General features: G+C 52.5%; 1 protein-coding gene across 4 annotated transcripts; it reads left to right on the forward strand.

Moving 5' to 3' along the window:
- The first annotated feature begins 8,471 nt into the window (after nucleotides 1–8,471).
- On the forward strand, nucleotides 8,472–25,815 carry FUK (fucokinase). 4 transcript variants are annotated; one of them, XM_014536757.1, is made up of 25 exons: nucleotides 8,472–8,725; nucleotides 9,800–9,921; nucleotides 13,868–13,972; nucleotides 14,298–14,449; nucleotides 14,580–14,630; nucleotides 15,387–15,512; nucleotides 15,787–15,859; nucleotides 16,203–16,300; nucleotides 16,660–16,740; nucleotides 17,267–17,386; nucleotides 17,558–17,729; nucleotides 18,145–18,257; nucleotides 18,798–18,899; nucleotides 19,021–19,191; nucleotides 19,624–19,688; nucleotides 20,083–20,453; nucleotides 21,085–21,295; nucleotides 21,456–21,622; nucleotides 21,716–21,937; nucleotides 22,292–22,435; nucleotides 22,595–22,714; nucleotides 23,794–23,981; nucleotides 24,068–24,167; nucleotides 24,662–24,885; nucleotides 25,068–25,815. In XM_014536757.1, exons 3-25 carry the CDS (start codon nucleotides 13,891–13,893, stop codon nucleotides 25,152–25,154), a joined length of 3,240 nt encoding a protein of 1,079 aa, XP_014392243.1. In that variant the 5' UTR covers nucleotides 8,472–8,725; nucleotides 9,800–9,921; nucleotides 13,868–13,890; the 3' UTR covers nucleotides 25,155–25,815. The 4 variants fall into 4 exon arrangements, with proteins under 4 accessions (XP_014392243.1, XP_014392244.1, XP_005862701.2 ...); XM_005862639.2 differs by lacking the exon at nucleotides 8,472–8,725 and adding an exon at nucleotides 8,732–9,533; XM_014536758.1 differs by lacking the exon at nucleotides 9,800–9,921.
- Nucleotides 25,816–25,848: the final 33 nt, after the last annotated feature.

Genomic DNA, 25,848 nt, shown 5'->3' on the forward strand with positions numbered 1-25,848 from the left:
TATATTTTTAAATTGATTTCAGAGAGGAAGGGAGAGGGAGAGAGATGGAAACATCAATGATGATGGAGAGTCATTGATCGGCTGCCTCCTGCACGCCCCCTGCTGGGGATCGAGCCCACAAACCTGGGCATGTGCCTGTCCGGGAGTAGAACCAGCGACTTCCTGGTTCTACATACTGAAATCATATTTATATCCTGATAAGATATCTGGGGTTTGGTTCAAAATAATCTAGGGTTGAGGTGAAGGTATAGATACAGGGTTGGCTAAATTGATAATTGTTGGAGCTGAGAAATGATGGTTAGTTGGGGTTCATTATAAAATTTTTTCTACTTCTGCATGTATTGACGTCTTCCATCATAAAATGGTTAAAAAAAAATTTCAGTCAGAGCTCTATCTCAAACCTAGCTAAAAACCAAAACCAATAGCCAACAAAAACCAATAGAAAAATGGTAGAAATGTTTGCAATGTACATCAGAGGTAAAAGGCTAATACAAAGTGCTTTTGCAAATCAGTAAAATGATCAAGAAACCAACAGGAAATGTGAAAAGTGTATGAACAAGCAGTTCACAGAAAAGGAAACACAATGGCTCTTACATGAGAAGATGCAGAGCTTCATTTTTAAAAATTTATTTTAAAAATTATAAAAAACATAAAATGTTATCATCTTAACCAATTTTAAGTGTACAGTTCACGGCATTAAATACATCCACATTATTGTGCTACCATCACCACCATCCATTCACAGAACTGTTTTCATCTTGCAACACCGAAATTCCGAGCCCATTAAACAAGAACTTCTCACATTCTCTTCGACCCCAGTTGCTGACAACCACCATTCTACTTTCTGTCTCTGTGGATTTGACTGTGACATCATATGAGTATGAATACAGTATTTGTCCTTTATGTCTGGCTTATTTCACTTACTATAATGTCCTCAATGTTCATCCATGCTGAGGCATGTGTCAGGATTTCCTTCCTTTTTGAGGCTGAATAATATTCCATTGTTTGTGTATACATTATATCCATTCATTCCTTGGTGGACACTTGGGTTGCTTCATCTTTTGGCTGTAGTAAATAATGCTGCTACGAACATGGGTGTACAACTATCTCTCCAAGTCCTGCTTTCAATTCTTTTATAGTTATATACCCAGAAATGATACTGCTGGATCCTATGATAATTCTGTTTCTATTTTTTTGAGAAACCACCACAATGTTTTCCATGGTGGCTATCCCATTTTACATCCCCATCAACAGTGCACAAGCGTTTCAATTTCTCCACATTCCCTCCAACACTTATTTTCTCAGAGCTTCACTTTTTTTCTTTTAAATCTTCACCCGAGGATATGTTTAGAGAGAGAAAGGGAGGGAGGGAGAGAAACATCGCTCCGTTGCCTTCCACACGTGCCCCAACTGGGGATCGAACCTACAACCTAGGTATGTGCCCCAAACAGGAGTCAAACCCGCAATCCTTTGGTGCACAGGATGATGCTCCAACCAACTGAGCAACCTAGCCGTGACTCAGAGCTTCACTCTTAATAAAAGAAATGTAAGTTAAAACCACACTGAGATATCAATTTTCACCTATCAGATTGGCAGAAATAAAAAAGCTTGATAACTATCTTGGCAAGAGTGTGGGGGACAAGGATTCTTGTACACTGCCAGTGTGACTGAAATTGTACAGCCTCTATGAACAACAGCTTGCCAATATCTTACAATTACACATGTACACACCATTTAACAGTTTATAAAAAAGTATCCTATTTGCACATGTTCTTGGTTACATATAGAAATAGATAGCTGTTAGACCATTGTAAGAACAAAGATTAAAAATGATCTAGCTCAGTTGGTGTGGCTCAGTTGTTGAGTGTTGAGCTATGAACCAAAAGGTCAGGGTTTGATTCTCGCTCAAGGCACATGCAGGCTCGATCCCCAGTGTGGGGCATGCAGGAAGCAGCCAATCAATGATTCTCTTTCATCATTTATGTTTCTATTTGTTTATGATCTAAATGTTGATGTTCAAATTAAAGATTGAATGAATGGAATTGGGGAAGCTTCAATTGATGATGTCTCTTGTTGTCATTATTTCACTAGGTAATAAACTATTGGAAAGCAGGGGACTGGCTTTTGTAGGTCCAAACAGACCTTCAAGAATATATTAATTAAATTAATGAAAAATTACTTCTTGGCCTCTGGCAGGAACCCCCGTTGAAGAGGGAACTGGCAGGCAACTTCGGGAGGTCAAGTGGCTTGCCCAAGGTCATTCATATAATATGTGCCACCTATTCCTTATGTGCAAGCACAATGGTAGGCACCTTGAAGTATACAGAAATCAAAGAATTGGACCCTCATTTCTGAGAACTTGAAATCAAGTAAAACCCTCTGGCAGATATTAAAAATATCAAACTTTTTAAGTTGTCCTTTTGATTATATCAATGGAGACCATTGTGCTGATGGATAAGTTGATGCACAGATCAGAGAAGCAGTTTCTCCAAGGACAGAATAAAGGTGCTGGTTAAAGCGGAAGTCACCCCTTCATGTGTGCCCCATCCTTAGCACCCTGGAGACTCATTTCAGAGCACCTCCTTCCCACAATGTCCCCTACACCCGATCAGCCTTCTCCAGGTTGTGCTGCATTACAGATCCTGAGAGAGGCTCTTCTAGAAAAGGGTTCCCTAACTTAACATGCTTGTTAAAGGCTTTATATCTTGGCCTACGTTTCCCAGACATATAGGTATTTTCCCCTCCCCTACTGTTGTCCATTGAGAAGGCCTGAGAGCAGGGACACCCCATTAGCAACAAGCACACTGAGTTTTTCCCCCACTTAATCCTCACCCGAAGATATGATTTTTATTGATTTTATAGGGGAGGGGAGAGAGACAAACATCGATGTGAGAGAGAAACATTGATCGGTTGCCTTCCACACACCTGCTGATCAGGGATCAAACCCACAACCTAGGTATGCGATCTGACCGGGAATCGAGCCCGCAACCCTTTGGTGCATGGGACAATGCTCCAACCCACCCAGCCAGGATGAGCTTTTTTTAAATTTTTTTAATTGAAGTGAAATTCACACACATAAAATTAACATTTTAAAGCATACAATTCAGTGTATTTAATAGTCTATTGTTACAGAAGACCAGAGAAAAAACAAGCAACGCCCAGAGAAATGGAGTTACACTGTTTATTATGCCGGCAGTCTCAGTGGAGTCACCTCCAAAAATCTGAGCAAAAACATGGAGGAAGCCCTCCCCTTTTATATCTTTCCAGCCCTTTAAAAAACCCTCCCAAATAAGGGTTTTTCTGGCCCCCTTTGCAAGTTCTTAAAGAGCCCCGTGTGCTGGGGCCTCGAGACCACAACTAAAGGCCTGGCCTGGCGCCAGCACTGATGACTCCATCTGGGGATGGTTTATGGCCTCTCTAAAATGGGAGTAAACAGGTCTTGCAGAACCAGGCAATTAAAGGGGCAGTGGCTAGACTATAGGCTAATAAGAATGTGCGTTAGGTTAATGGCACAGATTCAGATTGCCAGCCCCCCAAAATGTCTCATTTTCCCCATCACTATCTGTCTATCTATCTATCTATCTATCTATCTACCTATCTATTTATCTATCTACCTATCTATCTCCTAAATTCTACCTACCCTGAGTTCTTCTACAAATGAACCTTGATAGCTTGTTTGGAGGTTCTAGCAGGGCAGCACAGCTATGTGTATACCCTTGACTGAAGACCGGTCCTCTCCTCCAGGGGGAAGGCCATCCTCTTTGACAGAGCACACAGCTTGCAGCTCTGGGAGGGATGCGCGTGGAGAGGTGAGGGAGGAAGGGGACACCTGCCTAGTCAGCCAGATCAGCCTAATGAACCCTGCAGATCAGTGGGGTGACAGACCGCCCTCACATCCCATTCACAATATTTTGGAACCAATATCTATAGTTCCAAAACATTTTTGTCATCCCAGAAGAAAACTCTGTATCCATTAAGCAATCACTCCCCATCTCCCCATCCGAGTCTCTGGCAACCATCAATATTTTCGGTCTCTATAGATTTATCCATTCTTGATATTTTATATCAATGGAATCATACAATCTATGGTCATTGTGTCTGACTTCTCTCACTTAGCATAATGTTTTTGAGGTTCATTCGTGTGGTAGCATGTATTAGTATGTCATTCTTTTATGGCTGAATAATATTCCATTGTAGGGCTACACTACATTTTGTTTATCCGGTATGTTGATTTTTAAAAGTTGTAAGAAGAAAATGAACCTGTCCACCTTTGTTTAATGATTATGCATCCTCCCTGTGGCAACACTTGTTAACATCCTATAGAAGCACTCTTTGGAAAATACTGCACATGATATTTGCCAATGGTGATGGTCAGGCTTAAGGGGAGAAGGGCACTTAATAATAAAGTCCAGCTCGGCTGGTGTGGCTCAGTGGTTGAGGGTCGACCTATGAACCAGGAGGTCACGGGTTCTATTTCTAGTCAGGGCACATGCCTGGTTTGTGGGTTTGATCCCCAGTGCATGGTGTGTAGGAGGCAGCCAATCAATGATTCTCTTTCATCATTGATGTTTCCATCTCTCTCTCCCTCTCCCTTCCTCTCTGAAATCAATAAAAATATATTTTAAAAAATAATAAAGTCCACTTAATAGCTCTCTGGAATGAGTTCACTGTTTGGTTATTCTTTCAAGTCTGTGCTTTAATTTTTTAAAAAGAAATTTTGTTTTATTATTTTTGTTGTCAATCCTCACCTGAGGATATTTTTCCATTGATTTTTAGAGAGAGTGGAAGGGAGGGGGAGACACACAGAGAGAGAAACATCCATGTGAGAGAGACACATCGATTGGCTGCCTCCTGCATGCACCCGGATCAGGGTCAGGATGGAGCCTGTAACCAACGTGCATGCCCTTGACCGGAATCGAACCCAGGACCCTTCAGTCCACAGGCTGGCGCTCTATCCACTGAGCCAAACCAGCTAGGGTCATGCTTTAATTTTTAAAAACATGCCAGCTGTTTCATTTTCTCCTTGGAAGACCCAAGGGGAAAGTTTAATATCCTCTTCCATTGTCTTCACCCAGTTCCTCTCTCTTCACCAGTCCTCCGGGAGTAAATGCTGGTGCTGACATCGCTTTCCATTCTCCAGCAGTTGTGTTGGCGGCTAGTGGCTCGCAGCGTCACCCTTCTCCGAATTGTGCTCAGTCCGCATAGCCTGTGTTTCTCCCAGAAATGCCTGGGAAATCATGCTCCTTCCTTCCCCGCCTCCTAGTGGCCTACAGCCCATGAAGGACTGGAGAGCGGTACAAAGCCCAGCTCCCGTGCTTCTGAGAGGGATACACCTGGTGGTGCATTTTCTGTTCCAGAGTTCACTGTAGGATCAGACTGAGGCAAGACTTAGATGAAGCCACATCTTTTGGCTTCTTCCCCTATCCTGCTTCCCTCTGTCTTAATAAATCATTTGCACTGGAATCCTTGTCTCAGGCTCTGTATCTAAGGAACCCAACTTAAGATACCGCGTGGGCAGTCCTGGCTCCCAAGGGGGTTTCCTGCTCCCATCTCATCCAGGGCCCTGCGGATGGGACCTCCACCAAGAAGCCTTCCCGGACCCTCACTCATTGGCAGCACGTTTGTTTAATAAGAAGGAAGTTGGACACCTACTCTGGCCAGGTACTGCGCTAACCTCTTTTTTAAAAAAATATTTTTATTGATTTCAGAGATGAAGGGAGAGGGAGAGAGAGATGGAAACATCAATGATGAAAGAGAATCATTGATTGGCTGGCTCCTGCACGGCCCACACTGGGGATTGAGCCTGCAATCCGGGCATGTGCCCTTGACCAGAATCGAACCTGGGACCCTTCAGTCTGCAGGCCGATACTCTATCCACTGAGCCAAACCAGCTAGGGCTGTGCTAACCTCTTTATGTGCGTTAGCTCATTGAATCCTTCCAAAACTCCGATTAGGTAAATACAGATGAGGAAACTGTATTCTTAGAGATGAGGAAACTGAGGCTCAAAGAGGTGGCTTGCTCACACAGTAAGAGAATGATGGGAACTGGGGAGGATTTGTCAGATTTCAAATCCTTGTATTTAACCACTAGGTTCTACCCTATATGATAACATCAGAACATTTTTTTTTTTTTATGGCTCTGTCTTCTCTACCCCATACAGTGGGGTTATACACAGAGATGAGAGCTTGGCGTTTTTGTGTCTGCTGCTGACAGATTGCACGGAGGGCTTCATGTTATCAAAATCCCTCGAGCATCTTTGCCTCTCAGTCTGAAAAGTGCCAGTGGCCTTGGAACCACTCCTTAACCCTCCAGCATGCCGGCCCTGGGAGGTGGGGTGAAGCCCTTTGCTTCTGAGCTCCTGGGGGGCACATTGTTTTTCTTGAACCCTTCCACCCGCAAAGCTGTAGCTGCAGGGATGCCTCCCACTCCACTGCAGAGAGGGATCTGCATTGATGAGAAGAGCAGCAGTGGGAGGCAGCTAGCTCATCACTCCCCTGGAGGCCTCCTGGGTTCACAGAAGAAAGCACAGGCACTTCAGTGTGGGAAGGAGGGTGAGACCTGAGCCATGTGAAGAGGGGGAATGACCCCAGTGGGAGAAGACTGAGGGAAGGAGAAAATTTGGGAGAGGAGGTGGGTAGTGGAAGCTGGCAGGGGATGGCTCATTCATGCAACAAACTGTTTCAACCACCTACAATGTTCTAGGCACTGTTCTAGTGGACAAACCAAAGACCCTGCTTTAATGGGCCAGCGTAAGCATAACAACAGTAAACATAGTCATAATGATATGTTAAACAAAAAAACCTTTGTGGCCTAAAGCTTTTCTGAAAGAAAGGGTTTATTGAGTCATATGCTAGCCAGAAAAAGGACCATGTCCTGGGACATACACAGTCTAAATCACCAGTAGCAGGACTAGATGGAGAAGAACATGGGCCCAGTCCTGGATCCTTTATACGATGGGTTTGGTGAAGAAAGATGTAAGCTGTTTTGAAAGAACTTACACTGGCTCCGTTTAAAGAGGGGTTGGGAAGAGGTCAAGCCATAGCCGTTCTAGGACAGGTGCATAGCTGGTAAGGAAGAACTATTTCCAACTTCTGGATTGGTTGTGGGCAACAAGCCAGAAAGCTCATGCATAATCAGGATGAGGCGGCTCTAGTGGTTCGCTATTTTTTTCTTTAGATAGCTCTCTGGAAATTAATCGAAAGTTTTAACAGACATTCAAGAATGTGAGTCGTCTCTTGTCGGTTTTGGCCTGTGGTTCTGTTAACTGATTAATCTCTTCCCCCTCCTCCCACCCTCTAGCCTGCCATAAATCAATTTAGGACATCTCAGAATTTTTCTCTTGTCAAATGGTTAGTAGTTTTTGATCATTTACTATACAACAATCTCAGCATTCAACCCTATTATTAACCCATTTTTACAGATGGCAGGTGACAAGGAGACACAGAGTAACCAAGTGACTGGCCAAGGTTACACAGAGGCAGAGTAGGGTCCCCCATCTCCTTTGAGACCGAGGGCAGGGCCTTTCTGGCTCCTTATTAATGACAGTAGATTTGGAAAGTACCTTCTTGTAAGAAAAATTCCAGAAATACAGATAAGGCTTAAGTTCTCCTTGCCTCTCCCCGTTCCTGGCAGTCTCTGCCCCAGAGTGTGTTCCCTTCCAGTCCTGTTCCCACACATACTGTGTGTCCATATACATTATTTTAAATAGAAATTTGAGTAGAAGCTTGTTTCTTTCTTTTTTAAAAAATATATTTTATTGACTTTTTTAAAGAGAGGAAGGGAGAGGGATAGAGAGTTAGAAACATCGATCAGCTGCCTCCTGCACACTCCCTACTGGGGATGTGCCCGCAACCAAGGTACATGCCCTTGACCGGAATCGAACCTGGGACCCTTCAGTCCACAGGTTGACGCTCTATCCACTGAGCCAAACCGGTTAGGGCTATATACATTATTTTTGACATGAGTGGCTTCCCGCGTACATAGGGTTCTAACTACTTGCTTCTTGCCCCTTAACAAAATGTCTTGGACACGTTTCCTATTGTACATAAAGTTCTGCGTGGTTCTAACTGCTGCATAGTATTCCATTGCATGGATATGCCTTTATTTCCCCAGTGCCCTAAAGAGAGAGCGTTTCCAATCTCCCGCGATTACAAACAAGGCTGCCATTCAGAACTCTGCTGATCCTCTTTCCACTGCAGAGTTGCGAAGTGTCTTCCGTTAGTACCCACGTGCATAAAACCCAGAAAGCACTACCACCAACTGCTAATCCAACGGCAGCCGTTCAAGCTCAGGCAACATGCACAGATCTCCCTTCCCCCGCCCTGCTCCAGGATTTTTTTTTCCCCCCTCGGGAGAAAAGCAAGTCCCGGCCAGAAGGTTAAACAAACAAACCCAAACCTGAAACCGCGAGTCCCAGAAAAGGAGCCTATGTCTTTAAGACGCATTGGTTCCTCTGGGAGTTGTAGTTTTGTTGGCCCACGGAGCCACCTTCTCGCCTCACCTTCTTTCTGGATCTGATCTCTGACTGCCCTTTTGGAAAGTGCTTGCCCTGCGATAGTTGGGGGCTGTTTTTTTTGTGTGTGTGTGTTTTTTTGCTGTTGTTTTTTTTTGGAGAGGACAAGCCCCGGCCGGCGGAGAGGTGAAACTACATTTCCCAGGGTGCGCCGCGAAGGGACGCGCAGCCCCTCTTAAAAGCCGGCTGAGCCCAGCACCAGGCGGAGGCAGGTACGTGGGTCCACGCGTTGCCGCTTCGCGCACTTCACTCCCCACTCACCAGTTCTTGGCCTGATCTCTGCGAGAGGCAGACCGAGGCAGGGAGTCCCCGAGAGCCCCGCTGGCGCCCCTGGGCACCCCCTGGCTGTAGGGGGTGGGGGTCAGCAGGTCCTGCGTCCCTTTTGCTGGGGTCTTTCAATGGGGGTTCCGAGACTTGGGAACGCTGGGAACGGGGAGGAGAGGCGGCTCCAGGGCCTCCTCGTCCCGGAGGCAGGTGGGGTGCTGGATGCCTTCGCTGCTGATTTTGCGTTGAGGTCGCTTTCCTGCCTCTGTGCCCCGTGGGGTCTCGTCACTATGCACAGATCTCAGTTACGCTAGTCCCCTCTTTATCCGCGGTTTTGCTTTTACGATTTAATTTACCTGAGATCTTCCATCTGAAGACTATTAAATGCAAATTCCAGAAATAGACAATGCATGCTTTAAGTTGTTTGAAGTTCCGAGTAGACTGATGAAACCTCCCCTGGCCTGCGCCCTCCTGCCTGGGGCGTAAATCACCCCTTTCCCCCACATATCCCGGCGGTATATGCTACCGGCTGGTTAGTAACTTAGTAACTTTCTTGGTTATCAGATCCACTGTCAGGTATCGAAGTTCAAGTGACGCTTATTTGACTTGATAATGGCCCCATAGTGCAAGAGTAGTGGTGCTGGCGATTCAGACATGCCCGAGTAGCCATAAAGTGCTTCCTTTATGCGAGAAGGTGAGAGTTCTCGACTTAAGGAAAGAGAAAAAAATCGTATGCTGAGGTTGCTAAGATCTATGGTAAGAATGAATCTTCTATCTGTGAAATTGTGAAGAAGGAAAAAGAGATCTGTGCTAGCTTTGCGGTCACTTGAAATTGCCAAAGTTACACGGCCGCCGTAAGTGATAAGTGCTTGGTTAAGATGAAAAAGGCATTAAATTTGTGGGTAGAAGACAGGAACAGAAAATGTGTTCTGATGGATGGCAACATGTTGTGCCTGAAAGCAGTGTACAAAGACTTCAGCACAGGGTCCCCTGAAAAGAGTGACGCCAAGCCATTTTTACAGCAAGTGATATAAAAATTACGGGAGAGGCTGTGTGCGCTGCGGAGAAGCTGCTGCCACTTTTCCAGCAGAGTTACACCAGTTGATTAAGGAGAAAGGATACCATCCAAAGCAAGTCTTCATAGGTAGGTATGTATGCATAGGAAAAAACATAGCATGTATAGGGTTCATACTATCCTTGGTTTCAGGCATCCCCTGGGGGTCTTGGAATGTATTCCCCGTGGATCAGGGGAGACTACTTTGCTTGCCTTTTGTGTAATTTACAGTGTCATTTAACTCCCTATCAGTTTCCACTTTTTTTTCTTTCCAGAAGGCAAATCAGATTCCTCCATGTGCCTGTTTTTCCCTTGAAAGCTCTAAAATGCAAGGTCCCTGCCCTACCTTTCTTCAAACAGCATATGAAAAAGTCTTACTATTTTCTGTCCCTGATTCTCCTTCCCTCCCCCAATTTAGTAAATAGTATTTCAACTAAAAAAGTGGGCAGGATATTGAAATAGAAGGCTATTTTCTAAGTTTTCTGTACGGATGTCAGGTATGACCGAGGGCAGAGGCCCCAGGAGAGAGATGTCTTGTTCCTATAGGGTGGTTAAGAACATGGACCTTAGACTTGGAAACACCTGTTCGGCCTGTACTAGCTGTATGGCCTTGGGCAGGCTATTTCACCTCTTTAAGCTACAGTTTCCTTACCTCTACCATGAGTGTGGTAAGATCCAATTCTTAGGGAGGACTGCAGAGTAGGTCATATGAGCTGATACTACAATGCCTTTGGCATGGTGCCTGAAAAAAGCAGCCCTTAAGTATTAGCTACAAGTGTCATTCCACCTTTTGTGTTACCATAAAATACCCTTTTGGCTGATCTGGCGAGGCATGCTCCTCAGCCTTGCTTGATTTCCCTAGGCCTTGCCTGATGATGATTATTTTTTAAAATATATTTTTACTGATTTCAGAGAGGAAGGGAGAGGGCGAGAGAGATAGAAACATTGATGATGAGAATCATTGATCGGTTGCCTCCTGCATGCCTCCTACTGGGGATCGAGCCCACAACCTGGGCATGTGCTCTTGGCCGTAATCGACCCCAGGACCCTTCAGTCCGCAGGCCGACGCCCTATCCACTGAGCCAAATCGGCTAGGGCTTCCCTGATTATTTTTCTTCTTCAGGATCATCTTTGACTCAGAGAATATTTCAGAGCCTTCATTCCTACCAGCTTCAGGGCCAAGTTAAACGCTCCTGCTTCCTTTTCCTGCTGGAGAGAACTACCATTCATTGAGCTCCTGCTATGTGCCTCATATTTTACATTTTATTTAATGCTGGCAACCGTCCTAGGAGGTTGGTATTGTTGGCCTTAGTTTTCAGATTAGGAAATTGAGGCTCAGAGAGATTAAGTAACCTACCTGCTCAGGATCACACAGGAAGAGGCCGAGATGGGGAGAGAGCCCCGGGGGCTGATTCCCAGCCCAGAACTGTTCCTCTGCCCCAGTCTCTAGTTGGATGCAGTCCAGATAGGGCTGCCCTCCCCCCCTCCGGCCATGACCTGTCATCTGCCCGTGTCTCCTAGTCACTGTGCTGAGGCCAAGACTGAGCTCAGACTTTTGGACTGTCCTGGGGGCATTTCTTCCTTGCTCTCTTTTGTCACCTTTGCTTGGGACCAAACATCGTTAGTACCATGACTTAAATAAGAATCAGAGAGACCCGGTCCCAGTCATGGCGGTAGCATCTATTAGCATCTGGAGAATGGACAGAACACTTACCCTGCAGGGATGTAGTGGGAATGAGAAATCATCTTGTCTTAACTCTGGGTCAGAGTGGGGGAGCCCACTTCTCATGGCTGTGATCATGAACGTCCTCCCCGTTTCACTGCCACCTGAATGGAGCACTTTATATATATTTACTCCTTTTGTTCTTGTTTTCAGTCCTACACAGCAGGTTCAGTGTAGTGGTTAAGAGAATGGGCTTTGGAGCAAAAGTGTCTGCGTTCAGATTTTTATTTATTTATTAATTAAATTGGGGTGACATTGGTCAACATGAACATAAAGGTTGTTCTGTGGTGAGGGTTTCTATGTTACAATATCTGTGCATTGCACCGTGTACCCACTATCCAAAATCAGATCATCTGTCACCATTGAGTTCAGATTTGACTCTGCCATTTGCTAGCTGTGTGACCTTGGACATGTGACCCAGTCTCTCTGTGCCTCAGTTTCCTCATCTATTTTTTTAGGATAAAGATAGTACTTTCCACACATTGAGAGGTTCATACAGTGATTTTTTTCCTTTGAAGGTGCCAAGAAGGAGATGATATTATACTCTCCATGTTGGTTCAGGTTCTTGGAGAAGCCGAGACCAAGATGGGGTTAGATTTATTGGGGGAGGGAAAACGAGGAGGGAACTGGAGGAAGCAGGGGAGTGATGGGCGGGAACAGTCTCAGACTGCAGTGAGGTTCTAAGAGTTTCTGGTAGGTGGGTGGGGAGTCCTGGAGCCAAGACTGCCTGTCAGAGGAACCCTAAATTGCTGGGAGGGGTCTGTCTTCCTGGTCCTGCTGCTGAGTCATTGGTTGGGAGCCGCTGGGAAGCATGGCCTCCATGGGAACAAGCTGGGGGACATTGATCAATGACACGCCTGCTTCAGGAGGCTGGAGGGGGTAGGGGTGCCAAAGATCACACAGTAAGTTGGTGGACAAGCTGGATTCTCTCGCCGCCCATTTACTGGGAAGCCACCTGGGCATCCCTGGGAATGCCTTGGCCCTCAGGAGCCTGGCCAAGATCTCAGCTCAGATTTCCCCTCTGGATTTCCCTGCTGGGCTGAGCAGGGAACAGAGCACTTTCTGTTAGTGGTTGAGGCTTTCCCTGCCAGCTTGTGGGAGTGCGGGTGTTGCTAAGTGGTGGGTCTGTCTCCCGGTGGCAGAGGAATCGGGCCTAAGAAGAAACCTGCTGAGGTTCAGGTTTCCTGCTGGCTCTGGCTGGGGCCTGGGCTGGCCATGAGTTCCTTGTGCCCCTGGGAAGGCATGCGGCTAGCGCCACCATCGCTCTGGCACTGAGCTTTGGGGGTTGGAAGAGGTGGGGGTGGGCTGCTTCGTAGGACAGCAGTCGGGACTCTGCCAGAGGCCGATGCCAGGGCACTCCTGGGGACCTGTCTGCAGAGGTCTTGGGGAGGCCAGGGCCCTGGAGTCAGATTGGTTTCCCGTCTGGTAGGAGAGAAATGTTGGGGGAGTTAGGAAGGGGTGAAGCCATAGCTTTGGCCTCATCTTCCCCTCACTTGCTCAGAGTGCCCAAAAGAAGATGGTGGCAGGTAGGGTGGCAGCCTCTTTCAGGCGTGGAGCCTCTGGGAGGGGAGATCCCCCCCTGAAGTCCCTAGTAGTGGGCACTGTGGCACCCTGCCCAGATCCCTTGAACAGCCTGGTGCACTCCTCCCACAACTGTCCCCTTCTCCAGGGAATTCCCTTCAGCCTCAGGAGCCTGGGAGGTTAGGCCTTCCCTCCTCCCAGATCACAGCCAATGACTGAATGCTGAGGGGCCAGTGGTACAGAAAGGGTAGGCCCTTGCTTTAAGGTGGGACCCCCTGTCTCCCCCACCCTGCTCCCCTCACTTCCTCTCCTGAGGAAATCACATGCACCCAGAATGAGAACGTCAAAGACACACTGATCACATGACCCAGCAATCCCACACCGAGGAATCCACCTGGAGAGATGAGGTCTTAGGTTCCTACTAAATTCGCACATGAATGTTTATAGCAGCTCTAATCATGGCTGTCAAAACCTGGAAACAGCCCAGATGTCCTTCAGTGAGTGGATGGAGAAACAGACTGTGGAAGGTCCGTGCGAAGAAAGAACTACAGTGCTGATATGCACAGCCAACTTGGATGAATCTCGGAGGCATTGTGCTGAGTGAAAGAAGCCAGTCTCAAAAGATTACATTCCAACTCTAGCTGTAGAGAACTGATTGATGATTGTCAAGTGTGACCGTAGTGGTGACCACAAAAATCTATGCAAGTGTTAAAATCCATAAAACAATACAAAAATCAATCTTAGGGTATGATAACATAAAATAATCCACGTACACCCCTATTTCTGCCTCAGGAAGCCCCTCAACTTTGGCTAGAATGGAGCAGCCCAAGGGGGTTGATTGGACGGTTATCATCCTGACATGCCAGTACAAGGACAGTGTCGAGGTCTTCCAGAAAGGTAGGGGACCCTCCCTCCCCACTCTGCCCTAATGTAGGAACCCCTCCCCATACCCTTATACCTCCTATATCAAACCCAGAGTCTGCTTCTTCCTAGCCATGTGACCTTTGACATATCATGTCATTTCATTGAGACTCAGTTTTCTCATCTGTAAAATGGGAATAATTGTACCTCCCTCACAGAGTTGGGCAAAGAGCTAATGCGCTACTACATGCAAAGCTACTGAGTCAAAGATGAAATAATAATTATCAGTAGGTTTGCTTTAGTTGCTTGGGACCAGGGCTGGGAGGCTGGGGAGCAGGTCCCAGCTGTGTTCTGACCACAGAGCTGGAAGTGCGGCAGAAACGAGAGCAGATCCCCGCCGGGACTCTGTTACTGGCTGTGGAGGACCCTGAGACGCGTGTGGGCAGCGGAGGAGCCACCCTCAATGCCCTGCTGGTGGCTGCTGAACACCTGAGTGCCCGGGCAGGCTTCACTGTGAGTGCTCACGTTGTTCCTGTCGTACCTCAGTGGCTTTGTGTCGCGGCCTCTCCCCAGACAAGAGGGTGCCATCCTTGGTGCCTTCTGCCCAGGCCGCTTGTCTACAGGGCTCTTCCACTCTTGGCAGGTGGTCACCTCTGATGTCCTGCAGTCGGCCTGGATCCTCATCCTGCACATGGTTAGTAAGATGCTGGGCGGGGCGCCATGCAGAAGGCTGGACCCATCGATCCTCAGGGTTGGATAGGGGTGTGTTTGCAAGGTGTTTTTTGTGCAAATCCAGAAGAACTGGAGTCAGAATTGATCCAAGTATCCAAAAAATAGGCAACTGGCTAAATATAAATAGCATTATCTTTCTGCGGGGATATTAGAAAGGGATGAATAAGTCCATCTAATTTTGTGCATTGAAAGAGACTTCCCAGCTCCGTGACCTTGGGCAAGACGCTTGACCCTTTCTAGGCCTCAGTTTCCGCATCTGTAAAATCAGGACGGCGATGGTTCCTGCTTTGTGTGGAGATGCTGAGATGATCCATGAAATGCTTAAAGCAGGACCTGCCTTTGTATAGTTCCCCATGTTACTTCCCCAGTTTTACCTGTGTGTGTGTGTGTGTGTGTGTGTGTGTAAATGTGAGTGTGTGTGTTAAGTTCTATTGTTTCTACCTTTTCAGAATCTCACTTTTGTAAAAAATAAATAATTAAAGAATATATGCATATAGTTCTGAAAGGGTATACCTCAAAATGAGAGGAATGGTTATTATTCCTGAGAGATTTTCTTCTTGCATATCTGAATTTTCTAACTTTTTACTAGAATCTTGTAACTGGGAAAATTACAGGAGAAAACACTCTAGCTTGATGACTTTACACCTTTGCACAGCCGGGGGTGTGCCCAGGCTCCCTGCCCCACGGGCTCTTTCCCCTGCCCCTGCTTCCCCCCTAGGGCCGAGACTTCCCCTTTGATGACTGTGGCCGGGCCTTCACCTGCCTCCCCGTGGAGAACCCCCAGGCCCCCGTGGAGGCTCTGGTCTACAACCTGGATCGCTTGCTGGACATCATGACCTATCAGGTGAGGCCAGAGGTGCCTTAGGGCCTCGCTCCTCTCTCATTGCACCAGACGGATGCCAGGAAGAAGGGCTTTGGTGGCGCCTAGAGTTAGAGCTTTAGGAAATGAGTGTTGGCAAAACTGGAGGGAGGTGTGGTCCCAGGAGGTGGGCAGGAGGATCAGGGAAGGCCCCTGTTACCTCAGAGTCTCCCTAGAGCAGGCGGACAGGCTCGACACTGGGCTGTGTGGGAGCAGAGGAGGGGCTGGGCCAGGCCACCATCTGTACTCTCTCCCGCAGCTGGGCCCAGGCTCCCCACCAGGTGTGTGGGTCTGCAGCACCGACATGCTGCTGTCTGTTCCTCCCAACCCAGGTGAGCCTGCGAAGGCTGGGGAGCTCCTCCCTTGCCGTAGCCAGAGGGGGGACGTGCCTGTCCCAGCTCACCCGTTCTGGGCCTGGCCCGCTGCCCTCTTCAGAAGGGAAGCTGTAGAATGGGGACACCAGCCCTGCCCCTCCTGCCCCCCAGGGCTGCGGTAGAACTTTGGGAGGGGAGGCATTGTCATTCTCCCAGAGGAACGTCCATTTGGCTCGGGAACCATATTTTCCTTTTAGAGGTGCCCAGATGCCCCTGCCCTGAGCTCTTATCTTTACCTGGTTGGGGCCTCCCCGCCTTGGGTTGGGGCCCCCGGGGAGGCTCCTGACTTCTCTACGCATAGGGATCAGCTGGGGCGGCTTCCGGGGAGCCAGAGTGATCGCCTTTCCGGGAACCACAGCCTACGCCCGGAACCATGGTGTCTACCTCACCGACTCCCAGGTAGTGCCCCTGGGGCAGTGGCACGGGCCCCTGAGCCGGGCTGGGATGGCCTCCTGGTCCTGTGCTCTGGGCGGCCTTTTGCCCTGGACTTTCTGGTACAGCCTGGCTTCGGAGGAGTTTCCTCTGTGGCAACAGCTCTCATGCTCACTTAGTCTTTGGCCAAACTTCATTGCACGTGGACCCTGTGCCCGGCTCTGTGCTGGGGCTGGGAAGACACCAAAGCCCCTCTCCCGTCGGGCGGGACAGTGCTCCCGGGAGCATGCTGGTACCTGTCGGACATGCACAGGGGTTTTCACTGTGTCCCTGTTCCTGATCGTCCTCGGCCCCCTTCCCTAACTCTGTTTTCTCCCCCGACACAGGGCTTCGTTTTAGACATTTACTACCGGGGAAGCGAGGCGGACATACAGCGGTGCGCCAGGCCTGATGGGCGGGTGCCACTGGTATGGCTGCCACCCAGGTTGGGGGGCTTTGGGGACCCCGTGGAAAAGGGCGGGATTGCCTTCCTGCTCAGGGAAGAGCTCCACTCCTTCTAGAAGATTCCCGGGCAGGACAGAACCAGAATCTGTGGTGGAGGAGCAGGCGGAGCCAGAATCTGAGGGAAGGGTCTTGCCCCGAACGGGAAAGGCTAGAACAAGAACTCGAGAAAGTTCAGGAATGCGTTGGGAGGAAGTCTGGAAGCTGACTTGGGGGATCCTTCTAGAATGAAGGATGAGGATACGAGTGGTGGGTAAGGGTCTGAGACCAGACCAGGGGATGATAGGCCTGAAAACTGAGGAGGGTCCCAGAAGGTGCCTGTTCAGGGGACCCCCCTCCAGTAAGCCTGGGTGCAGGAGGGGTCCCGAAGATGAAGGACTCTGCCTGGCATAGCAGCCAGCCTTTCGGTCCATCTTTATGTGTCTTCCCCCAACTCAGGCCCAGGCCTGACCCCTGGTTCCCCCCACCTGACCCTCATGGGGGCTCCTCCAGGTCTCCGGAGTCGCCTTTTTCTCCGTGGAGACTGCTGAGCACCTCCTGGCCACTCACGTGAGCCCCCCCCTGGATGCCTGCACCTACATGGGTTTGGACTCCGGAGCCCGGCCTGTCCAGGTGACTGAGAGTGGGGGTTGGGGGCCCTGGCCTGGAGGAAAGGCCCGACACTGGCTCTGTGACCTCAGGCTCGCCCCTTCCCCTCTCAGGGTCCGTGTCTCTGGGGATGTGGCTGCCCCAGTTTGGCCTAGGACCGCCCCCCAATAGCTGTGCTTCCTATCCTCGTCCCAGCTGTCTCTGTTTTTCGACATCCTGCTGTGCATGGCCCGGAATGTGAGCAGAGAGGCCTTCCTGGCGGGGCGGCCTCCGGAAACGGGGCAAAGCGACGCAGACGTCGAGGGTTATCTTCAGGTGGCGCGGGCCAAGCTGTGGCGGGAGCTTCGTGATCAGCCCCTCACCATGGGTGGGTGCTGCCTCTCGGCTCTCTGGGTGGGGAGGCCACCGGAGTGAGGAACCCCTACCTAGAGCTACAAGACTGCCTCCTGCCTGGTCCCTGGGCTCCCGGACCAGGCAGGTCTAGTGCATGTATCAGCCAATTGTCCTCTCCCAACCCAGAGGCCTGACACCCCCACGTCCCCCACCCCCAATAACTCTTCCTTTTGTCTCATTCCTGGGCTCCAGTCTTCCCACTTTCTAGCTGTGTGACTTTGGGCAGGTTACTGAGCCTCTCTGGATTTTAGCTTCCCCATCAGCACAAGGGGCTCGTTGCTAGGCCTGCCCTCCAGGGCCCGATGAGGATGTGTCTGCCGGCTGGAGGCCTGGCTGGGCTCAGAGCAGCAGCAGGCATAGGGGTGGGGTCACTGCTTGTATCTTTACAGCATATGTCCCCGACGGCAGCTACAGCTACATGACCAACTCGGCCAGCGAGTTCCTGCTCAGCCTCACGATTCCCGGGACTCCTGGGGCCCAGGTCGTGCACTCCCAGGTGGAGGTAAGACCAGCAGCGGTGCCTGAGGACAGGTGGGACAGGGGCTCCTAGAAAGGGAAGGAACCGCCCAGGCTTGGAGCAGACTACCATGAATATAGATGTCATCATCCCCATTTGGCGCGAGGCAGCGGCGGCCCAGACAGGTTAAGTAACTTGCCTCAGGCCACAGAGCCAGTAAGTGGTCAAGGCGGGAGTCTACGTCCAGGCCTGCCTGATGGAGACGCTACAGAAGACCCCGCCCCTTTCTTTGGGGTCTGCTCGGAGAGGTGATGGGCCTGGGCAGTGCCATGGTGCTGAGGAAGGGGACAGACAGATTTCCGCGGTTGCCCTCAGCGTGGTGGGGGTACCTGGGCTGGTGGGAGAGGTGTTCTGGGGAAGCTGCCATCCGGTGGGACCTGCGTTACTGAGTCCAGACTTCTCTGGAGGCCTGTGCAGGAGAGCTGGCCCCTGGGAGCAGCATGAACGGGTGGGATGAGAGTCGGCCTGAAGCCGGGGCCAGGGCAGGTGTAGAGGGCACTCACGACCTTCTCCCCGGCTGCTCAGGAGCTGCAGCTGCTGGGGGCTGGGAGCTCTGTGGTCAACTGCCTGCTGGAGGGCGCCGTCCAGCTGGGTCCTGGGAGTGTCCTGCAGCACTGCCATCTCCAGGTGAGGCCTGAGAGCAGGGGCAGAGGGCAGGCCAGGCCGTGGGGGCCAGGCCCTGTGTGTGTGTTGGGGGGTGCCTGGAGCGGCACTGCCCCCTCAGGATGCCCGCCCTCTCCCTTGCCAGGGCCCCATTCACATCGGCACTGGTTGCTTTGTGAGTGGCCTGGACACGGCCCAGTCCGAGGCGCTACATGGCTTGGGGCTGCACGACCTTGTCCTGCAGGGGCACCACGTGCGGCTGCACGGAGCCCCTGTTCGTGCCTTCACTCTCGTTGGACGTCTGGACAGCTGGGAAGTAGGTACCCGCCCTGCGTCCCCTCACCCCCATCTTCAGGCTCTGGGGAGCCCAGGGAGCCCAGCCCAGTTTCCACTCCACGGCAGGGCTCGCTGAGCGCTGGCCTGAGGGATAGGCTGTAGCCAGTAGAGTCTCGCCATGCCTTGGTCTCCCTCCTCATCTGCTCTGCCAGGTTCAGACTGAGGTTCAGAGAGGGGGGTGACCTGCCTTGGGCTGCAGAGCCAGTTTTAGTGGATTGGGCCTAGAACCGGGATTCTGCGCCAGGTTCCCGGCACCTGGGCAGGATCGCTGAGCTCCCGGGCTTGACACAGTGTTTCAGAAGTTGCTTTCATATATGCAGGTCTCTGCTCCTGTCCCCTCTGGTCTTAGTGTCCCTAACCCCTCCCTTCCTGTGGTCCCCGAAGCCCTGACTGCTTCCTCCACTTCCCCCAGAGACAGGGGACAGGAACATATCTTAACATGTCCTGGAATGAGTTCTTCCAGAAGACAGGCATTCGGTAAGACTGATGGGCTCCATGGGCCTCTGGGCCTCGGCAGCCAGGGTGGCCGCCTCTTCCAGGCTCATCTCTGCCTCAGCCCCAGAGCAGCACCTGCCCGCCCACCAGCCCACGGGGCCTGGGGTAGTTTGGGGCAGTCTGATCCTCCCCAGCATTTCCCCCTGGACAGTTCCTAATTCCTGCCTGTGCTCAGGCTTTGGGATTTTGTCCAGAGGCCTGGGAAAGGGGGCAGGGCAGTTCGTCCCCCTCCCTACATGGCCTGCTTGTGCTGCCTGGAGGAACTTGTCCCGCCCCCCGAGAATTAGCCAGCCCCCAGTGGACAGGCAGGCAGGCCTTGGGGAGGAAGCAGGAGCCCGGGCTTGCCTCCTGCTAATGTGCCTTCTCCCCACATCAGAAACTGGGACCTGTGGAACCCAGACACGCCCCCCACGGAGCGTTGCCTTCTCAGCGCCCGCCTCTTTCCTGTGCTCCACCCCTCGAGGGCCCTGGGGCCCAGGGACATGCTGTGGATGCTGGACCCGCAGGAGGATGGGGGTGAGGCCCTGTGGGCCTGGCGGGCCTCCTGGCGTCTGTCCTGGGAGCAGCTGCAGCCTTGTCTGGACCGGGCTGCCACATTGGCCTCCCGCCGGGACCTGTTCTTCCGCCAGGCCCTGCAGAAGGCGCGCAAGGTGCTCGAGGCCAGGCAGGACCTCAGCCTGCGCCCGCTGATCCGGGCTGCTGTCCGCGAGGGCTGCCCTGGGCTCCTGCTGGCCACGCTGGACCAGGGTGAGCTGCTGGGTCTGTGTGTGGGGAAGCCAGGCCCAGCATCACCTGCCCTACCTGCCCTCTGGGTTGGTGACAGGAGGTGGGAGACTTCAGAGCAGGGGAGAGACACAGTGGAGTTTGCTTTCAGGCTCCTGGGAAGCTTCATTCTTGTCAGTAGGGAGTTTGATGAGAGGCTGAGGCCTGGGCCCGAGCCTCTGGGTCCAGTGAGCATCAGCAAACCCTACGTGTTTTGTACTGGGTGCCAAAGCGTAGGTGCCAGAGCCCCGGGGGATGTGGCAGGCTCTCCCAGGCAGCACCTCATTGATGATCCCAGCGATTGTGGAAAGTGGTCCCTATTTGAGTCATTCACCTACAGCCACACAGCTGGTTGGGGTGGCACTGCGACTGAACACAGGCAGTTTGACCCCTGAGTCTGAGTTCTTAACCGCTCTGGGCAACCTGGGTGGGGGTAAAGAGGATGAGAACTTTGCCACGCACAGGAGTGGGGTGTGCATTCACAGGCGAGGGTACATCTTGGGCAAAGTGAAGAGGTGTGAGGGGTCAGGAATGTTTGCGGCTGTTGAACAGTCCCTTGGGGAAGAGGGCAGGGGGGGTGGATCCCTTCCCTAACCACCGGCTTCCGGTCCCTCAGTTGCAGCGGGTGCAGGAGACCCAGGCGTGGCGGCCCGGGTGCTGGCCTGTGTGGCAGACGTCCTGGGCTGCATGGCAGAAGGCCAAGGTGGCTTACGGAGTGGGCCGGCTGCCAATCCCGAGTGGGTTCGGCCCTTCTCGTACTTGGAGTGTGGAGACCTGGCTGGGGGTGTGAAGGCACTTGCCCAGGAGCGGGACAAGTGGCTGAGCAGGTGGGTGCCAATGATGTCAGGACCCCTGGAGAAGCCCCTGGTCATTCTTATAGGTGCAGACCAGAGAGAGGTGGGGCCCAAGGAAGTCGGGCCCCAAACCCAGGCAGCCTGCCCCCAGCCTGGGGCTCCATGCCGCCATCTCTCCCTTCCCTCTTGGCAGGCCAGTCCTGTTAGTGCGAGCGGCTCGCCACTACGAGGGGGCTGGGCAGATCCTGATCCGCCAGGCTGTGATGTCCGCCCAGCACTTTGTCTCCACGGAGCCTGTGGGGCTGCCGGCACCTGGGCAGTGGGTGGTGGCTGAGTGCCCAGCTCGCGTGGATTTCTCTGGTGAGTCCCTTGGAGGTGGGGGGTGTGAGGGTAGCCACCCCAGAGCTGGGCAGGCAGCCCCCTGACCAGCTTGGTCTTGTTCAACTGCTGCAGGAGGCTGGAGCGACACGCCACCCCTTGCCTATGAGCTTGGTGGGGCAGTGCTGGGCCTGGCTGTGCGAGTGGATGGCCGCCGGCCCATTGGGGCCAGGGCTCGCCGCATCTGGGAGCCTGAGCTGTGGCTGGCAGTGGGGCCTCGGCGGGATGAGATGGCCATGAAGATAGTGTGCCGGAGCCTGGAGGACATGCGGGACTACTGCCAGCCCCATGCTCCAGGTCAGGGCACCCAGGACGTCTGCTGGTGGGAGTGGCACACATAGCTAGCTGGGGGCTAGGGCAGAACCCTGGAGGCCCTGCTGGCCATGGGGGCCTGGCTTGAGGGCTACCCGCTCAGGTTGAGGAGCCCCGAGGTCTCCTTGCCCAGGTGCATGCAGCTATAGGAGGCAGAGCTGGCACATTTGCCCATGTTGGGGAGCCCAGAGATCTTTTGGGGGCTTGGGGATGGGCTTGCACTGCTGCTGGGCTTTTGTCCCCTAGATGAGCCCCTAGATGGGAAATAGTGGAGGTGGGTGGTATGTTTGCTTCTGCCTTTGGAGACCAAATGCCTTGCTGGGTGCTGGTCCCTCCCAGGGGCCCTGCTGAAGGCGGCCTTCATCTGTGCGGGGATCGTGCAAGTCAGGTCCAAGCTCTCGCTGAGTGAGCAGCTGCTGCGCACCTTCGGGGGCGGCTTCGAGCTGCACACCTGGTCTGAGCTGCCCCACGGCTCTGGCCTCGGTGAGTGGGCCCTGTCCTGCTGCCAACCACTCTATCCGTGCCCTCCAGCCTCGCCTTCCTTCCTCCTCACTACCTCTGCCCAACAGACCAAGGGGGTGGGGCAGGTCTGGGCTGCGCAGAGGTGTTTCATGCCCGACTGACCTCTTCCCTGCCCTGCAGGCACCAGCAGCATCCTGGCGGGCACTGCCCTGGCCGCCTTGCAGCGGGCCGCGGGCCGGAAGGTGAGCAGGGAGGCCCTGATCCACGCAGTGCTGCACCTGGAGCAGGTGCTCACCACAGGTATGGGACCGCCCCTGCTGGGAGGGAGGTCACTGGCACTTTCCTGAGAGCTTCCGGGGGCTCCCCTGGGCTCCGACAGCCACATAACTGCTGTTCCTTCAAATGGTTAGAGCTGCCTTATCACTCTGACCTCTGGTGATGTGCAACTTGAAACATTTCTACTTCAAAGGAGCTGATGTTTTAGGAGCACCTTTAGGTTCTGTGCTCTGCCTTTCATGTGTGTTAGGTACTTGTTTATTCCTCATGACTTTGTTGCCATCCAGGACTGTCCCTGAGGGTGGGGCTGGGCAGAATGGGTTTGTAGTAGGGGACGGGACCTTTACCCTGCCTTCCCAACCAACCTGCTTCTCCCTTGGGCTATGGTCATTTGTGCCCACCCCCCCCCTTCCCGCCAGCCACGTGGGGGGCACTGAGGGCCCAGAACATGGCTCTGATCACAGGCTTCTCCCTCTTCTCGCCACCATGGCCCCTTGGAATCCATGCACAATGGGGAGCAGCTAGTTTGTCTGGCCCGATCCTAGGGTGTTGTGGTCACCCGGGATGCCAGGCTTCATCCCCATCGTGATTCTGGGCAGGAACCTCTCACAAAGATGTATAGATGCCGGTTATGCTACCTTTTCTGGTCCCTTTGCAGCCCACCCCCTCCTTTTGCTGTAATGACTCACATCCCATAACAGGTAGTTATTAGCAAGAGGGGCAAATAGGGAGGCCTTCCTAGTTTTCTTCTGGGATGTACCATTCAAACCCTTCATTTGGTCAATTGACAACTATTGAGTATCCACTCAGTGTTGGCCCCTGGGGATAAAATGAACAAATACTGGGCCCTTGCTCTCAAAAATTAAATGGTCTGTTGGGGACAGACATTAATCAGTAGCCACTCAAGCTGGGTTCTGGAGTGAAATCCTTGCTCTTGCTGGGCTCATCCTGCTCCCAAGGCTGGTGACAGAAGCTGGACAGCTCACTGGGCCCAGCTGGAGTTGGGGGAAGCTATCTTGCCCACTGGTTCCTGCCAGAGCCTGGGCTGGGAGAGAGAAGTTGGTCCAGACAGGCTCCAACAGTGATGGACTCTGGGTTCACAGGAGGTGGCTGGCAGGACCAAGTGGGTGGTCTAATGCCTGGCATCAAGGTGGGGCGCTCCCGGGCTCAGCTGCCACTGAAGGTGGAGGTGGAAGAGATCACTGTACCTGAGGGCTTTGTCCAGACGCTCAATGACCACCTACTCCTGGTGTACACTGGCAAGACACGCCTGGCGCGCAATCTGCTGCAGGTGAGCCTCCGCCCCAGGAGGAAGAAGGGAGGCAGAAGGGAGGCAGGGCCCAGCCCTTCATCGCACCCCTCCTGCCCCATCTGCAGGATGTGCTGAGGAGCTGGTATGCCCGGCTGCCTGCCGTTGTACAGAATGCCCACAGCCTAGTGCGGCACACGGAGGAGTGCGCGAAAGCCTTCCACCAAGGTGAGGTGCGCCCTCCCAGGGGCAGGGCACCAGGAGTGAGGGTCTGGTCGCCCATGGGTCTAAGGCCAGGGGCCTTTTCGGGCTTGTTACAGGCCCCAGGTGTTAGGCCCCCGGGGATGGAAGCCTACCATCTGTCCTCCCTAGGGTCTCACTTAGATGGGAGCCATATCTCAGGACAATACTTGCACCATGGGGAAGGCCTCCAGTCCTATCTACCAAGAAGCAGGTGGGGGAAGAGGCTGGGCCCTTTCACCGAGTGCCAGGGAGTCAGAGCTAAGCAGGGTTCCAGTGAGTGGCTGTATCATTTACTGGACACTGTGGGCACCATGTCAGTTTTATGTGCACGGGTCCTCAGACAACCCTGTGAGGTGGTCTTTACTACCCGTTTCCAGCCCCTGGTTAAGCAGCACCTCTTGGCACTTTAGCGTCGATAAATGGGCATTGACAGAATATTCTGGCTCAGGCACGCCTTTCCCTCTCTGCCCCCACCCCAGGAAGCCTGCCTCTGCTGGGCCAGTGCCTGACCTTGTACTGGGAGCAGAAGAAGCGCATGGCTCCAGGCTGTGAGCCCCTGGCTGTGCGGCGAATGATGGATGTCCTGGCCCCCCACGTGTATGGCCAGAGCCTGGCAGGGGCAGGCGGTGGGGGCTTCCTCTATCTGTTGACCAAGGAGCCAAAGCAAAAGGAGGCTCTGGAGGCCGTGCTGGCCAAGACTGAGGTACCTGATGGTGTTGGGAATGGTAATTGGTGGGTGGGTGGGGCAGGAGCCTTCACTGTGGCCCATTGGCTAACTAGGGGCTATAGCGACATGTCCCCCTGGCCTTGCAGCCTCAGGTCAGCCTCCAGAAGGCCAGAGATTTGCACAGAGCCCTCTACACACCTCTTGTCGTTTGTTCCCAGGGCCTCGGGAACTACAGCGTCCACCTGGTGGAAGTGGACACTCAGGGCCTGAGCCTGCAGCTGTTGGGGAGTGAGAACTCAACCTGATGCCCCTTCCCATGAGGCTTGTCCCTCCGCAAGAGGAGAAAACCTGGAGCTACAGCAGCCCCTCCCTTCAGAGCACTCAGCCTCCGACTCCCCACCTACCTCTTTATGGATCTGCTCGCAAAGGAAGCTGACTTGAGTTTGGACCCAGCCCCCTGGTGAAAGAGACACCACGGTTGGGAACAGGACTGTGACCTCTTGATTAACTGTGGCTTAGGCTTGGCCTCTGCTCCATCTGGACATAGGAAGGTCCTAAGGTCAGTGTCCATGTGGCCTTTACAAGGCCAGCTAGGGTCCAGCTGGGGCCTTGACCTTCTTATTCTCCATGGAGGCCCTGGCAGGGGATGACAACCAGCCCTAGCAGAGGCTGGGTCCCTTGGTAAGGCTGACCCTGAAGAGGCCCTTTGAGGATTTCCTGTGGCCTTCCTTAGAGGCCGGGCTTTTGCCTGATTAGACTTCATGTTCAGTACTCACTCCCAGGCTGACTTGATGGGGGAGTGGGAGTAGGAGTGGGGGTCCAGCCCCATGTCTGTGGAAGTGAGCCAGTGTGGTCTACAGCCAGTCACTGCCAACTCAGGCCTTAAGCTGTACCACGGACTGTGCCATGTGGCCCTAGGTTTTCAGGACTGTGACCTTCTTGGAATAAATCGAATCTGCCCTTTGAGGTTGTCCTCAGAGAGCTCCTCCGTTCCTGCCA

The sequence above is a fragment of the Myotis brandtii genome, unplaced genomic scaffold (assembly GCF_000412655.1).
Source record: "Myotis brandtii unplaced genomic scaffold, ASM41265v1 scaffold165, whole genome shotgun sequence".
In the NCBI taxonomy this organism is placed as follows: Eukaryota; Metazoa; Chordata; class Mammalia; order Chiroptera; family Vespertilionidae; genus Myotis; species Myotis brandtii.

What these genes read in the sequence shown, in the direction of transcription:
- FUK (XM_014536757.1), top strand. Translation starts at nt 13,891, where the DNA reads ATGGAGCAGCCCAAGGGGGTTGATTGGACGGTTATCATCCTGACATGC. An exon ending in AGCTCGCGTGGATTTCTCTG is followed by an intron (nt 21,623 to 21,715) that starts GTGAGTCCCTTG and finishes CAACTGCTGCAG; the next exon opens with GAGGCTGGAGCGACACGCCA. An exon ending in GGAGCAGGTGCTCACCACAG is followed by an intron (nt 22,715 to 23,793) that starts GTATGGGACCGC and finishes CTGGGTTCACAG; the next exon opens with GAGGTGGCTGGCAGGACCAA.